At 41.8% G+C, this 17,097-nt stretch overlaps 1 protein-coding gene across 5 annotated transcripts in view; it reads right to left on the bottom strand.

Moving 5' to 3' along the window:
* Window positions 1–17,097, bottom strand: part of PDE7B (phosphodiesterase 7B) — a 277,534-nt gene that overhangs the window by 116,420 nt on the left and 144,017 nt on the right. For 2 of the 5 annotated variants that reach the window (XR_006289612.1, XM_027820563.3), the window contains exon 1: window positions 526–913. The exons of the other annotated variants lie outside the window; for them this stretch is intronic. Coding sequence is in view for 1 of the 2 variants with exons in the window: in XM_027820563.3 (XP_027676364.1) it covers window positions 526–763 (238 nt within the window). In the remaining variant the exon portion in view is untranslated. Of the gene's footprint in view, window positions 1–525; window positions 914–17,097 lie in introns of those variants that run through there. 5 annotated transcript variants of the gene reach the window in all.

Here is a 17,097-nt window from a genome sequence, read left to right as displayed (position 1 = left end):
TTTAATTTTTGTGACCACACAGAAGAAATACTGTGGTATTCTCAAAAAGTGGACCTGGCTCCTAGACCCTCTACAAACACAATCAAACTGGGACTTTAGAATTCCAGCTGGCAGTATTACATTTTTCAATAAGGTGGCTGTGCTCAAAACCTATGTTAAATACATATATATTTTTAGAGCAGCTTTGCAAAGCTGTCATACAAATTGATCAGCCAGGCACAAATCCTACTCGCCTGCTGTTTACCATCAGGGTGGACGGTGAAAATAACCCTGTTATTTCACTTGCCTGTCATGAAACAGGTACTCCCCCGAGCGAGTGGGTGCAGACTGCTGTACAGGATTTCAATACATTAGTATGTCAGTCACAACCCGTAAGTTCCAGAGCTCCACACTTCTCCTCTCAGCCACTGCCTTTCCCTGTACACATGCACACACACAGTTTAGGTGCTTGAGACCCACTTTATGAAACCAGCAGCTTGCATGATTAGATGAGACTACACCTTTTACAGAACATATTAAATGTACCTGATAAACTGCCCAGAGCATCTTCATTTTCCAAAATCCCTCTTTGCTTGGTCCCTCGCAGTTCACTTTTGGATTTCCAAATGAGCTTTACCATCCTGATCATCTCAGGCAACTCACAGGCTAGGGTCCCCGGCTGGTAGCTGGGCAGGCTGCCCATGGGAAAGGGCATCGGCTCTTCCCCTGTCCTCCACCGCCTGCCCAGCTCTGTTGAATTAAAAAACCTGTCTAGTACAGGCATCCTGTCCTTTGCTCTCCAGAAAGGGCTGCTCCTGCTATTGGACTAGGGACACACTTCACAGCCAGACACAAATGAAAACAATCAAAATGGGCCCCCACAACTAAGGGAAAGGCTTCTGCAGCCTCACTGCCTCTTGACAAACACGGTGGAGAGACGTGCTTTCCAAGGGTTCCCACTGGTGAGTGAGCTGAAGCAGTTACTGTACTTCTTCCTCCTCAGAGATTAAGAGATAGATGCTTTTTTTTTTCACTCTCTCTCTGTCTCAGGCTCCAAGTTACAACACTTAATTAATCCCAGGCTACAGCTGGAACATCAGCCAAAAAAAAAAAAAAAAAAAAAAGTGTGTGGGGAAGAGAAGCCAGTGAGGTATTTTCTTTTCCTCCCTCTTTCTCTTATTCTTTTGTTTGCTTGCTTGTTTGTTTGTTTTCAGGAATTGTCACCCTACTGCAAGATGTTGGAATTTGCAGTGAAGGAACACTTTCATCTACGGGTTTGTTATCAGGAGCTATCAGGTAAACAGGTGCTGGTTTATTAAAGAGAAGAGCTTCACCAAATCATGCCCTGCAGCCTAAAGCAGCCCTCAGTAAACAGAGAGAAGCTTGAGTAGCCCAGCAGAACCAGTTCACAGCTGCCTCTCGCTGGCTAGACTGGCAGAAGTCCATCCCTCCCTTCCACTAATGACCGCATTATGATGAAGATATTAAGAAGGCTGTTTGAATTTATCTACACAGTAATGCAATTAAACAGGCTTCCTGCCCACCCACCTCCGTCTTCTTCCTCCTCTCTGTCATTTGGTTCTCAGCAAACCCAAAGGGAGTTTTGGCCTATTAGTCAAATCCCTTTGTAACCTTAGCTGCCCTTCAGCTGCAAGGGAAATAACACTGATTCACATTCCAAAGCTAACTGTGAAAGAAGTGAATCAGGAAAGTAGTAAGATCTGCATTCACAAGTCTGGTGCTGTTGTGTAATCTTAACAAACTGCTCTAGTTTTAATTCCATTTCTGAAGAAAAATAATCATAAAAACAAAAGAAAGAAATCCCAGGGCTTGACTGGCAAGGGAAATTAAGTTGTTGAAATTCCACTTTTCCATGGGCGGTCCCACTGTGGACTTATTATTTTGGCTGCTAGGTGCAAAGCTCCACCTGACTGAAAGATAAGTTCATGTGAGGACGCTAACTGGTGGTTATCACTGATTGTACACAGAAGACAATTATTATCGCCAACCTTTAAAGACAAGACAAAAGATGCCTGGTGTCTGCTCTGAACAGTTCCGTCACACACAGAAATGTGGTGGGGTATTGTAGCTGTAGCACTTTCACCAGCAAATGGGGTTACTGGGACGTTTTTAAACATGTCTGAGCATTGTTTGTTAGACAGATGTTAGAACAATCTCTTCTTCTCCCTTTTGTTTCACATCCCCATGTAGCAGGGCCCTTTATTTTGTCTGGCATTTTCATTGTTCTGATACAGTCTGCACTCTTAATCTATATTCCTTTTAGTGTTGGGTTATCATTCAGCCTTGATGCTTGTTTAGGGGTGCAGGAAGGAACTGATAGAGTGGGGGCACCTTACGATACCATCTACTTTTTTGTTTTGAATAAAACCACAGAAAGGTCACTTAATGGGAATTTTAATATGCATTTTAATTTTTCCTCATATCCATAGATAATAGACTTATTTTTTCCTGGTTAAATTCAGTGTCCTGTTTCTTTTACAGATGGGAAAATAAACTGGCAAACAAACAGGATCTTCCTTCATCAGGAAGGAGGGGGAAGAAGATCCAAGTGAATGGATTGAAAGTTAACATCCTTAAGTATAAAAAACAGAATGCACAAGTTTTTCCTTGTTATGCCAACATCAGCAGGAGCAGCATGATATTTCCACTGTTCTAGCATCCTTTGCCATGTTTACCTTACTGTTCCCACTTCAGACTAGGGACAGCAAGGTTCTTCAAAAATATGGTTATTTTTAATGTGGGTCGTGGTGCTGTATTATTAGCATATTTGTTGAATATGATCTAACTAGTTAGTGCTTTCAGGTGGCCCTGGTTTGAAAAAAGTGAAGTGCTCCCTAAGTGTTATACCATTGTTGTTGTAATGTTATTTTGCAGGAGCACTTAGCATCAGGATATCCTGACCCTTGGAACAAAGGGGTTAAGAACAAAGAAAACAAATAGATGTAATACACCACAAGCCCTGACACATTCATAGAACACAGGGCTGCACTTCCATGACAAGGACGAGTGTTATTGTTTTATCCCAACTTGATATAATTTCAATAGCTTTATTTTGATTGTTTCATGTTGTTTTTCTATTATTGGAGCAAGTCACTGAAGCTTCTTAAAGGAACAATGTTTCTGTTAAGGAGGAGTGAACTGGCTTAACTAAAGTAAGAAATGACCCAGACCTTTGCCTAATGTGCAAATTAAACCCAGGCTGATTTTTTTAAAAAAATTGTAAGATAAAAAAAATATTCAGTTAACTTTTTTCCCAATTATTTATTTTTCTTTTTTGTTCACCTCTGGACTTCCTGGTCCCAGCTGGAACAAGAAGCAGAAGTGCCAAAATACTGTGAAAGAAAGACTGTCCTTGTGGTATTTCCAGCTTGGTGGGAAACAGAAAGTACCAGAAATCAAGAAAGCTGGTTCTCAGATGTCCAGCCCAATATTTGTGGACCAAAAAAAGTCTGGATAGCTTTAGATAAGCATCTGAACATTTAGGTGCTTAAACAAACCACACATCCAAACTGAGCCACCAAACTTTCTGTGGTCTGCCTACCACTGCTTTCTTTCAGCTCTTTGTTAGTAATACCTTCTTCTAGTTTTTCAAAAGCTGGTCTTGCTTTTTGCATCCTCAAAATTGGGGCTTGCAAATTTGTGTCTGCACTGCAGGTAGGGTTATTTGGGCAGCTGTGTACCTAATTTGTGAATGGAATCAAGTAGATAGAATTCAAATGATCTTCATTGTTTTTGTAGTTATTTGCACCTGAAATTTTTCAGATGGGAAGAGGAGGCCTAGTGAAAACCAGGCTGAAAATCTGACCTGTTGTCATGCCAACTACTTTATTTTAAAAGTATATATAATAGCTCTAACACTCCCAAGACATACCTTTCCTAGGGAAACGAAGGCACGTAAAACCTGCTGATCTTCACAGAATGTAGTTCTTTCTGGTCAGTTTGAGGGTCACCATTTAGACTCATAAAAAGAATGCACTTTTTGAAGGTCTTTGCTTTGCCTGAATTAAGATAGCTGGGAATTAATACTGGCAAGTCAGGCCAAAATCAGTAGTTCAATAGCTAACACTGACAAAGCTACTGGACAAGCTGCATCTTCCTGGTTGTTCTGATTAGAGCTGGCAAAAACCTTTGACCAAGACTCTTTTTGACAAAAATACAGATTTGGTGACGCTGAAACACTTTGTGAATTTGTGTCAATTTTACTGATTTGTTTTGGTCAAAAAACTCTAAACAAATTGTAAAAAAATTTGAAATGTTTCATTTTGTTAGTTATGAAAGGAAATGTTTCTGTTTGAACTGACTTTTCATTTCAAAATTTCCTTTAATGTTATTTAAAAATGTTAACAAATGCCCAAAATTGAAACAAAATGTTTTGTTTAACCTGAAAGTTTTTATTTCAGAACCGCCAGTGAACCAAAAAATAGTCAGCTTTAGTCCTGCCAGTACCACAAATGAATATTAACATAAAAGACTGAAACAGTCTTGGAACACAAGTGTGTTTGATGGGAAACTTCTTGTATCCTGTCTGCGAACTTCATCTTGAGAACATACATTTTACAGAATGATAGGTGTAGGTTTTCGCTGGACAGGTGCCTCAAAATTAACTAGAATCCAGAGTTTATTCATCCTACTTGACAAAAGATTTTTGGTTGTGGCTGGGTGACATTTCTTTTGGCTTCTTCATCCTAAAAAAGCGGACAGCTTGATCAGAGCGGCTGAAGAGGAATGTTTATAATGAGATAATGTTCTTCCAAACCCATGAACCATCAAAAAATCTCATTCAGCACTAGCTTGCGAGGTTTTATGCCAGGGGATCACGTCCTCAACTGGTGTCAATTGTCATAGGTCCATTGATTTCAATTGAGATATGATGATTTTCACAAGTTGGGGGGGCTGACCCCAAGACAGCGTTTTTCACCCCACTCAGGAAAAATGAGCTTCACAAATGCACAATGAATGCAAAACACAGAGAAACATGCCCAACCCTTTGTTACTGAACTTTTAAAAAAATCACTGAACAAGCTCAGCTCACCTAAAACTTCCCTGCTTCCATATCAGTACAGGCCAGATTTTAAACAAACCATGGAATAAAGATGGGTCATTTGCTGTTGCTACTAAATGTACTACTTTATGGCTCTGAGTAAAGGAAGGTTAAGCAATTACAATATAAATGTAATAACTTTGGCCCCAACTCCTTTTAAGCAGCAAATAGGTGAAATGAGTCAGTTCTGAAAACCTGACAAGGCAGTGTACATTTTCACAGATAGGCATGAGAATTGAAAAAGGCTTGAGGAAAAGAAGAGGGAGGTGGGGAAACAGGGAAGGGAATAAGTGGACAGATTCATAGCTTGTGTTTCGCAATTGGAATCTCTTAAAAAGTTTTACTTGTTTGCTTATTCCTTTTAAGCTATGTAGTAAGGGCAGCAGCAGAACTGCATGCCAGATGGTACAGGAAGTGCCTCATGTGTATCTTTCCAGTCTATTGCAGCCTGCATGGGCTTCATTAACCCAGTGCTCTGGTTTTCATTGCAAGTTTCTCTCTCCCATTCTTTCTCTTCTGTCCTTCAAAAGGGGGGGGGTGCGAAAGAAAGAATGAAGCCAGGGTTTGAACTGGCATAGAATTTCTCTCTTGGCTCTCAGCTGTCATGGCCAGTGCCAAATCTACTGTCTCCAGCAGCTCTCCCACAACAAATCAGTCCAGGCGCACAAAAGCTGTAAAATAATGTTGAATAAAGATCCTTGATTCCCCCCTGCCCCCTTCACCCCAGCCTCGTTCCCCAGAGATGACCTCCTCCTGCTCTCCAGTACCGTAAGTGATAGTGGAACCTCCAATCTGCAGCTTTGCTGAAGGCTTCCTTAGCATTCAGCTATCTTTGGCCATTTGTGTCAACAGAGCAAAAGGAGAAGTCCAATAGCCTTACTCCTGTTCTTTCTTTCCAGCAGCTGCTGCTTGGAAAGGGGAACTCCTTCCTTGGTGCATACATGTAAACAAAAACAAAATCCAGATTGATTAGGATTGGAAGTGACCTCCAGTGGGTCATCTAATCCAGTGGTTCTCAAGCAGGGGTATGTGTACTCCTGGGGGTATACAGCAGTCTTCTGGGGGTACTTCAACTCATCTAGATATCTGCCTAGTTTTATAACAGGCTACCTAAAAAGCACAAGTGAAGTCAGTATAAATTAAAATGCCATATAGACAACGACTCGTTTATACTGCTCTATATGCTATACACTGAAATGTAAGTACAATATTTATATTGCAATTTATTTATTTTATAAGTATATGGTACAAATGAGAATGTAAGCAATATTTCAGTAACAGTGTGTTGTGACACTTTTGTATTTTTATGTCCGATTTTTTAAGCAAGTAGTTTTTAATTGAGGTGAAACGTGGGTTACAGAAGAGAAATCAGACTCCTGAAAAGGGTACAGTCGTCTGGAAAGGTTGAGAGCCACCTCACTACACTTTGGCAGATTTAGTTATTCTTAAACATTCCCAAACAGATGTCTTGACACAGCTAATAATTTTTATTACCTGTTTACACAGTAAATGATATTTTAAACATGTAAAAAAACCCAGACAGCCAAGGTTTTCAGAAGTGACTTGTGATTTCAGGTGCCCAAATTTTTGGAGGTCCAACTTGAGACACCTTAAAAGGAGCCTGATTTTCAGAAAGTACTTAGTGCCCATCCTCTGAAAATCAGGCCCCTTTAAAGTATCTCAAGTTGGGCCCCCAAAATGGAGTCACCCCAAATCACTAGTCACTTTTGAAAATATTGCCCTTGTCCCTGCCTTGAGGATCCTTAATTCATGAAGATGCAATAAATGGGATAATCGTCCAACGTCAAGAATGAGTGGAGACAGCATGTGTGTGTGGCACTGACTGTAGAAAGCTACAGGGACCTGGGTGTTAAGGGAAGAAGAGGGATCTGCAGGTGGAGGAAAGCACTTGGCATATGTGATGAGAGAAAGTTCCGAGTGTGTGCAGTAGCTTGAAAAGAAAGAGAAGAAACCAAAAATGGGAGCGGGTAAAGTATGCACATAGGAGAGAAGAGTGACATATAGATGATGTGTGGAAGATCAAAGAAGAAATGTAGGCAGGCAGACTTGTGCACAGCCTTGAAGGTGCGGTTCCACAATCACTCTTGACAGTTTGTTCCATTGACTTAACAAGTTATGTTGCTTTTCCCAGTATTTAACTTACAATTTTCCTGCTACAGTTTAAGCACATTACTTCTTATCTAGCCTTACCGACTAATAAGAATAACTGCTCCTAGTCCTCTCTACTGTTATTTCTTGATTATTTATGAACACCTCTTTACTTATAGGTTTACAGAATTTAAAGCCAGAAGGGACCATTGGATCATCTAGTCTGATCTGTATTTCACAGGCCATTACATTTCATCCAGATATCCATATTAAGCCCAATAACTTGAGTTAGACTAAAGCAGTTCAGTCCTCAGGAGACTAAGCTATTGTGTGCCACAGGCAGGGAACAGGAGAGATCGAGGTGCCACTTATTTGTGGACAGCTATTATGTGCCTGTTCTAGACTGAACATGCCCATCTCTGTTACCTTTACCTTAGGGCATCCCATTTTTTCCAGTGCTCCTGTTGTTTTTATTGCTTTCCCCATCCATTGTGTATGTCCAGTTTTTTCCCCAAATATGGGATGTCACCATTTGTGGCAATTGCACTTTTATTTCCCCCTCATGGTGCAGCATGGGCACTGACTCTAGGCTCCTGGTTCCTCAGCCATCACCTCTCTTGGGCAGAGACCTACATCTTTCCCTCCTGACCTGGGGTATTTTCAGGCTGCACAATTCCCTGTCTACACTGTGAATTCCCCAGCAATGAAGACTGCCTCAACAGGCATGCTTTGCTTTTCTTCCTCAGAGGCTTTAAATAGTGAAATTTTCATGGTTAAGTTATCACACAGTTCTTCCTATGCAAGCACAGGTATTCTTAAGGTAAAACCATTACAGAGAAAACATATTAAAAAAACCTTACACACATACTAGTAAGCTTACCAGAGATCAGCCCAACTTCAACAAGAGCTCTGGCAGGTGAACAGTCCTTCAAATCTCACAAACCCCTATGGATACAAGTTAATAACTCATAGATTCATAGACACTAAGGTCAGAAGGGACCATTATGGTCATCTAGTCCGACCTCCTGCACAACACAGGCCACAGAATCTCACCCACCCACTCCTGTGAAAAACCTCTCACTTATGTGTGGGCTATTGAAGTCCTCAAATCGTGGTTTAAAGACTTCAAGGAGCAGAGAATCCTCCAGCAAGTGACCCGTGCCCCATGCTACAGAGGAAGGCGAAAAACCTCCAGGGCCTCTTCCAATCTGCCCTGGAGGAAAATTCCTTCCCGACCCCAAATATGGCGATCAGCTAAACCCTGAGCATATGTAGAAAGAATAGTAAATATGGCAGGCGACCAGCTTGGCTTAACAGTGAAATCCTTGCTGATCTTGAACACAAAAAAGAAGCTTACAAGAAGTGGAAGATTGGACAAATGACCAGGGAAGAGTATAAAAATATTGCTCAGGGATGCAGGAGTGAAATCAGGAAGGCCAAATCACACCTGGAGTTGCAGCTAGCAAGAGATGTGAAGAGTATCAAGAAGGGTTTCTTCAGGTATGTTAGCAACAAGAAGAAAGTCAAGGAAAGTGTGGGCCCCTTACTGAATGATGGAGGCAACCTAATGACAGAGGATGTGGAAAAAGCTAATGTACTCAATACTTTTTTTGCCTCTGTCTTCACGAACAAGGTCAGCTCCCAGATTACTGCACTGGGCAGTACAGCATCGGGAGGAGGTGACCAGCCCTCTGTGGAGAAAGAAGTGGTTCGGGACTATTTAGAAAAGCTGGACGTGCACAAGTCCATGGGGCCAGCTGCACTGCATCCGAGAATGCTAAAGGAGTTGGCGGATGTGATTGCAGAGCCATTGGCCATTATCTTTGAACACTCATGGCGATCCGGGGAAGTCCCGGACGACTGGAAAAAGGCTAATGTAGTGCCCATCTTTAAAAAAGGGAAGAAGGAGGATCCTGGGAACTAAGGCCAGTCAGCCTCACCTCAGTCCCTGGAAAAATCATGGAGCAGGTCCTCAAGGAATCAATTCTGAAGCACTTAGAGGAGAGGAAAGTGATCAGGAACAGTCAGCATGGATTCACCAAGGGCAAGTCATGCCTGACTAATCTAATTGCCTTCTATGACGAGATAACTGGCTCTGTGGATGAGGGGAAAGCGGTGGACGTGTTGTTCCTTGACTTTAGTAAAGCTTTAGACACGGGCTCCCACAGTATTCTTGCCAGCAAGTTATGGGCTGGATGAATGGACTATAAGGTGGATAGAAAGCTGGCTAAATTTTCGGGCTCAACGGGTAGTGATCAATGGCTCCATGTCTAGTTGGGAGCCGGTATCAAGTGGAGTGCCCCAAGGGTCGGTCCTCAGGCCGGTTTTGTTCAATATCTTCATAAATGATCTGGAGGATGGTGTGGATTGCACCCTCAGCAAGTTTGCAGATGACACTAAACTGAGAGGAGAGGTAGATATGCTGGAGGGTAGGGATAGGATACAGAGGGACCTAGACAAATTAGAGGATTGGGCCAAAAGAAATCTGATGAGGTTCAACAAGGACAAGTGCAGAGTCCTGCACTTAGGACGGAAGAACCCCATGCACCGCTATAGACTAGGGACCGAATGGCTCGGCAGCACTTCTGCAGAAAAGGACCTAGGGGTTACAGTGGACAAGAAGCTGGATATGAGTCAACAGTGTGCCCTTGTTGCCAAGAAGGTCAATGGCATTTTGGGATGTATACGTAGGGGCATTGCCAGCAGATCCAGGGACGTGATCATTCCCCTCTATTTGACATTGGTGAGGCCTCATCTGGAGTACTGTGTCCAGTTTTGGGCCCCACACTACAAGAAGGATGTGGAAAAATTGGAAAGAGTCCAGCGGAGGGCAACAAAAATGATTAGGGGACTGGAACACATGACTTATCAGGAGAGGCTGAGGGAACTGGGATTGTTTAGTCTGCGGAAGAGAAGAATGAGGGGGGATTTGATAGCTGCTTTCAACTACCTGAAAGGGTGTTCCAAAGAGGATGGATCTAGACTGTTCTCAGTGGTAGCTGATGACAGAACAAGGAGTAATGGTCTCAAGTTGCAGTGGGGGAGGTTTAGGTTGGATATAAGGAAAAACCTTTTCACTAGGAGGGTGGTGAAACACTAGAATGCGTTACCTAGGGAGGTGGTGGAATCTCCTTCCTTGGATATTTTTGAGGTCAGGCTTGACAAAGCCCTGGCTGGGATGATTTAGTTGGGGATTGGTCCTGCTTTGAGCAGGGGGTTGGACTAGATGACCTCCTGAGGTCCCTTCCAACCCTGATATTCTATGATTCTATTCTATGATTCTATGATATGGGCAAGATTTACCAGCCAGATACTACAGAAAATTCTTTCCTGGGTAACTCAGATCCCATTCCATCTAACATCCCATCACAGGCCATTAGGCCTATTTACCATGAATATTTAAAGATCAATTAATTACCAAAATCATGTTGTTATCCCATCATGCCATCTCCTCCATAAACCTTAGGTTCGGAACAAGAACACTCATGAATCTGTCAGTTAGTCCTTTGTGTCCTTTGGACCTTTTGATCCTGGGAAAAGGCAATTTGTAGATAAAAGTCCTCTCCCCAGGCTGAAGCTTCAAAAGACCACGTGTTGAGGTGGGCATTTGCATTCTCCTCCTCCCAAATATTTCCTAGAAAACCTGCTCAACTAACTGTACATTCTTGTCTTAGCCCATTGTCTACAAGAGTCCTTTGAAAATTATAGCACTTCCCAAGGTTCACATTAGGTCAAGTCTTCTAGTTATATACAATCCCACAATAACACTTAAACATTTGCATTTTTAATACAATGAGTTCCTAAGATTATTAAACTTAATTCAATAAGATTTAACTTAAGTTTGAGGTTTGACCATGATATTGCAGGAAATTGCCATGCCTGTCACTTGGGACTCAGAACTGAACTCAGTTTTCCAAGTGAGGCCCAACTGGAATCCGGAGGTTGCTCCTACTCTCAGTGGTTATGATTTTTTGTGCTCCATGCCACTGAAATGAATTAAACCATTGTTTTTTGCAGTGTTGTAGCTGTGTTGGTCCTATGATATCGGACAGATAAGGTGGGTGAAGGAATATCTTTTATTGGGCCAACTTCTGTTGGTGAGAGACAAGCTTTCTAGCTCACACAGAGCTGAAGACCTGAAGAAGAGCCTTGTGTAAATGTGAAAGCTTGGTTCTTCAACAGAAGTTGGTCCAATAAAAGCTATTACCTCACCTATCTTGTCTCTCTATGAATTAAAGCACGCTAACTGGGAAGCTCCAGAGGAAGTTTTAGGAAAGAAAACCTCAGATATTAAAATGAAACTTGACTTCAGACACACTTAAAGAAATCCCCCTTTCCTAATTATAAATGTAAGCAAGAATAAAACCAGATAGAGAAAATTATATATATGAGCTCCTAAGATATTTAAACTTAATTCAATAAGATTTAACTTATATAAATATTAGGGTTGTCAAACGATTAAAAAAATTAATTGTGATTAACTGCAGTTTTAATCACACTGTTAAACAATAATAGAATACCATTTATTTAAATATTTTGGATGTTTTCTACATTTTCAAATATATTGATTACAATTACAACACAATACCAAGTGTACAGTGCTCACTTTATATTATTTTTGATTACAAATATTTGCACCATAAAAAAGATAAACAAAAGAAAATATTTCAGTTCACCTCATACAACTACTATTTATGCAATCCCTTTATTGTGAAAGTGCAATTTACAAATGTAGTTTTTTTTAAATATAACTACACTCAAAAATAAAACAACATAAAACTTTAGAGCAGTGTTTCTCAAACTTTTTGTGCTGGGACCCCATTTTGGACTTTAAAAAATTGGGACCCCCCACTAGAAAAAACTGTGATCCCCTACCTTCAGCTCCATGGGGTTTGGGGCATCAGCACCACTTGGGGTGGGGTGCTCTGGCCCTCAGCCCCTCATGGACCCTGGCCTTCAGCCCCCCACCGCCTCCGGAGCTCTTGTCAGCCCCACTCAGGTCTCCAGCCTTCAGCCCTCCTCAGGGTGCAGGGCTCCAGCTTTCAGACCCCCTTGGGTCTCCAGGCTTCAGCTCCCCTGCCACTCTCGGAGGTCTGGGGCTCAGGGCTCCAGCCCCCTGCTGCCTCTGGAGTGGGATTAGTGTGTTAAAAATTAACATGTTACTCATTCTGTGAATTAATCCTTAATTGACAGTTTTAGTGCAAAGTGAAAGGTCATGGGGATTTATCAGTTGAAAGTGACAGAGGAGGATTAAGACCTGAGTGTTGATGACTATGAGCTCCCAATGTGATGTGGCTGTGAAAAAGGCTAATTCAATCCTAGGATGCATCAGGTGAGGTATTTCCAGTAGAGACGGGGAAGTGTTATTACCATTGTACAAGACACATTGTACAAGACACAAGGTGAGACCTGATCTGGAATACTAGGCCCTGGTCTACACTAGGACTTTAGGTCAAATTTAGCAGCGTTAAATTGATGTAAACCTGCACCCGTCCACACGATGAAGCCCTTTTTTTCGACTTAAAGGGCTCTTAAAATCGATTTCCTTACTCCACCCCTGACAAGTGGATTAGCGCTTAAATCGGCCTTGCCGGGTCGAATTTGGGGTACTGTGGACACAATTAGACGGTATTGGCCTCCGGGAGCTATCCCAGAGTGCTCCATTGTGATCGCTCTGGACAGCACTCTCAACTCAGATGCACTGGCCAGGTAGACAGGAAAAGAACCGCGAACTTTTGAATCTCATTTCCGGAGACTGCGGGAACTGTGGGATAGCTACCCACAGTGCGACACTCCGGAAGTCGACGCTTGCCTCGGTACTGTGGAAGCACTCCGCCGAGTTAATGCGCTTAATGCACTTAGAGCATTTTCTGTGGGGACACACACACTCGAATATATAAAACCGATTTCTAAAAAACCGACTTCTATAAATTCGACTTAATTTCGTAGTGTAGACATACGGTAGGTGCAATTCTGGTCCTCCATGTTTAACAAAGATGATTTCAAACTGGAACAGGTTCAGAGAAAGGCTGCTAGGATGATCAGAGTAATGGAGAAACTGCCTTACAAGAGGAGACTTCAGGATCTTGGCTTGTTTAGCCTAACAAAACGAAGGCTGAGGGGAAGTATGATTGCTCTCTATAAATACATCAGAGGGATAAACATCAGGGAGAGAGAGGTGCTATTTAAATTAAGGGCCAGTGGTAGTACAAGAACAAATGGATATAAACTGGCCATCAACAAGTTTAGGCTTGAAGTTAGATGAAAATTTCTAACCATCAAAGAAGTGAAGTTCTACAACAGCCTTCCAAGGGGAGTAGTGGGGGCAAAAAAAAAAAAAAAACTTGTTTCAAGACTGAACTTGATAAGTAGGGCTGTCAAGCGATTAAAAAAGTTAGTTGCAATTAATCACAGTTTTGATCGCACTGGATAAAAAGAAGGTTATATATAGCGATTGCAAGGCTAAGTTCCAATACCATCAAAGTACTCCAAGTCTGCAGTACCACCTACATGCTAAACACGCTTTCACCTCCAGTTCTTGTGGTACAGATAATCCACCGACAGCAAATGAATCCCGCCAGCCGTGACAGAGTATTTTTACAGAGTTTCAGGATCGCTACAAGCCCATGGATCAAACAAAGTACAACAGCTTAACCAATGCTATTGCCAAGTGGATAGCTATGGACTGCACAGCACTCAACATTGTAAACAACAGAGGGCTAAGAGATGTTATTCAAATTGTATCTTCCAATCAGTCATACATCTTGCCCTCCCGAGGAACCACTGCATCATGAATACATGACCTATATCACAACAAGAAGACTACAGAGTTGGAGCTTCTGAAAAAATGAACTAGCTGTTGCTTGGACTGGTGGTCACTGGACATCCTTGAGCAATCAGCTATGTTGGAGTCACGGCACACCTGATTGATGCTGCATGGACACTGCAGTCATCTGCTTTAACAGTAATGCATACTGAAGAGAGATATTATGCTCAAACACATGTAGAGCATTTCTTGGATGTTGTGAAAGAACAGAATATTCAAGAAAAGGTAGCAACAATTAGTCCTAACTGCAATCAAAACTGCAATTAATTGTAATTAATTTGTTTTGAGTCAATCGCCGAGTTAACTGCAATTAATTGACAGCCCTAATACATCTATATCTATATAGCTATATGTTGATCTATCTATAGATAGATATAGATACACACACACACAGAGATATGCACAAGGGAAACGGAGGCAAACAAATCCATTTTTAAATACATTTTCCCTCCAACGTGCGTTATGTATATACCCAAATTCAGCCACTCCACCTTGTGCTGCAACTGAGCCAGATTTCACAACCTAAATAGAGTTAGGCTTGGTTAGTACTTGGACAGAGGTCCTCCAAGAAACAACCATCTATCCATATTTGGGGCAGAGGGTTATGTTTTAATCAGTCTTTGAATGCACGTTCAGCTGGTGGAACATCTTGTAACTGCCACAGTCAAGACTAGTGAGATGTACCTCTACTAAGAATAATGGGATTCACTGTCTGTTATTACCTTTTTCTGGATGCAGCACCACTTAATAGAGGTGGTCATCTAAAGTGAACACCATACTGTGGGATGTCCAAAATCTAGCCAGAGGAGACAGATCATATTGTTCTAAGGGTCCAGGGTGCAACTCCACATGAACAGGAACTTTTCCATTGACTTCAAAGGGCACTGGACGTGGCTCCTGGGGAGAATGTTTTTGGAATGGAGGAGAGAAGATTATTTGAGTTCAAGAGGGTGAGGAGCTGAGTCTCTTGCTTCACTACCCACAGAGGTTGCATATTTGATGATTAACAATTTGTACTACTAACAAAACAAAAATGTCTGTGGTAAAGGAATAAACAGAGCTTCCGAACAAATTGGAAACAGTGAGGTTATGTAATTTTTCCATTGCCTGCTTTGGAAAATTAAGAAAAATTCAGCATGGTGACTTTGGTGCTTAGATTTTCCCACAGTAAGTGGGGAAACTATATGCACATGGAAAGGAAATGGCAGGGACAATAGGTAAGAAAGTCTTAGGTTTAAAAAAAAGGCACACGCAGAAGCAATCTGCTACTACACACCTTCACCTATGCTGATTTTCTCCTGAAGAAGAGATGAGAAGGGAGCTACCTTCAGTATATTTAATTCAATCACACAGTGTATACGCATTACCCTGTAGGGACTCCACTAGATTAGCCCCTTACTTCCTTTGGGGTCCTTGATTCCCTACATATAATACTAGACTGTGAACTTAGTACAAAGTAAAAATAATGTGAGAGATTTACCTAGTGTCATTTATCTTGAAAGATTCCGGAGAAACACTTCCTTATCCCTATGAAATGCTGCAATCAGAGTCATTGCTGGAGCAGATCTACAGCGAATGTTTTATAAGGCTCTGTGGTTTAGGGTAGGAAGTGAAGTACACTCTATCTAATTGAAAATGCAGGGAGAATTCAGGTAGGCAGAATATGATTACCCATACTAAAGTATAGTTTGAACTCCCATCCCTGCCGCATCTTACAGGGTGCATTTCCTGTTAGTGAGTGTGTAACAAAGAGAGGGAACGAGAGCGAGAGAGAGACAAAACAGCTGAAAGGCAGGGCTTGCTCAACTCACAATTCATCAAGGCACATGAACACGTACTTAATTTTAAGCGTAAACCACAAGCTTACACTGCAGTATATGACTTATTTCTCCAGGAGAAGAGATGAGAAGCAATGGGAATGAGATATAGATCTAAGCTGGTATGACATACTGTATCTCTTGCACACTATCGTAATAATCTTTTACAAGACACCTCTCCTCCTTGCTCTCACTCTGTCCATCAATACATGGCACCAGAAGGAACAAAGGAAGCAGCCATTAAACAGAAGAAGGGGTCCTGGCCTAAGAAATTTGGCCAGTAAAACTATTCAGAACATGTGCTGACAAAAGCTTTGCATTGAATTTAACATAGATTGTTAAGTTAGGCACTAGTTGTGTTTTATCTTTATTTTTCTTGTAACCATTTCTGACTTTTATGCCACATTACTTGTATTCACCTAAAATCTCTCTCTTTGTAGTTAATAAATTTGTTTTATTATTTTATCTAAACCAGTGTCTTAGAATTCAAGTGTTTGTGAAACTCTGTTTGAGTTAACAAGATTTGTGTATATAATTTCTATCAGTAAAATGACAAACATTATATGTCCTTGAATTGTCCAGGAGAGTGCTGGGCAGTACAAGACATACATTTCTGGAGAAAAATCTGGGACTGGGAGTGAGCTGGGATCACCCTGCTGTATAATTTAGGCTGGTAAAAGCCTGCGTGTGAGTGGCAGGTTGCAAGTGCACACAGACATAATTGGGAGTGATTTACATGTGAGAAGCTGATTGTGAATAGTCCAGGAACGGAAGCAACAACAGCAAAGCAATGTAAAGGGCACCTCCAGGTTAGAGGGCAGGGGTGACAGCTACTCACTAGTCTAGACTGTATCCTGGATATGACATAGTTGGAGACTCTGTGTCTTTGCACACATGCAGAGAGCAGGGCAGGGTAACTCAGAATCAGAAACTTCCAGAACATGTAGGAGTTACCAGACTTGCTCAGTGACTGTTCTGAGGCTGCACAGGAAGTTTTCATTGTGGGCAACCCACATGGCAGGTCATAGCCTAGTTACCTGCTGACTGCTGAGCCAATCAGAGAGCAAGGGGGGAAGAGGGGAAGGGTATAGATGCAGGAGTTAAAACAGCCCTGTGGACTCAGTGGCTAATTATAGAGTCATAGAATCTTAGGACTGGAAGGGATCTTCAGAGGTTTTCTAGTCTAGTCCCTTGCACTCAAGCAGGACTATGTATTAGCTAGACCATTCCTGACAGGTGTTTGTCTAATCTGCTCTTAAAAATCTCCAATGATGGAGATTCCACAACCTTCCTAGGCAAGTTAT

Source organism: Chelonia mydas, chromosome 3 (genome assembly GCF_015237465.2).
Source record: "Chelonia mydas isolate rCheMyd1 chromosome 3, rCheMyd1.pri.v2, whole genome shotgun sequence".
NCBI lineage: Eukaryota > Metazoa > Chordata > Testudines > Cheloniidae > Chelonia > Chelonia mydas.
The sequence above is the reverse complement of the archived record's forward strand: the minus strand, read 5'-3'. Positions and strand labels throughout refer to the sequence as shown.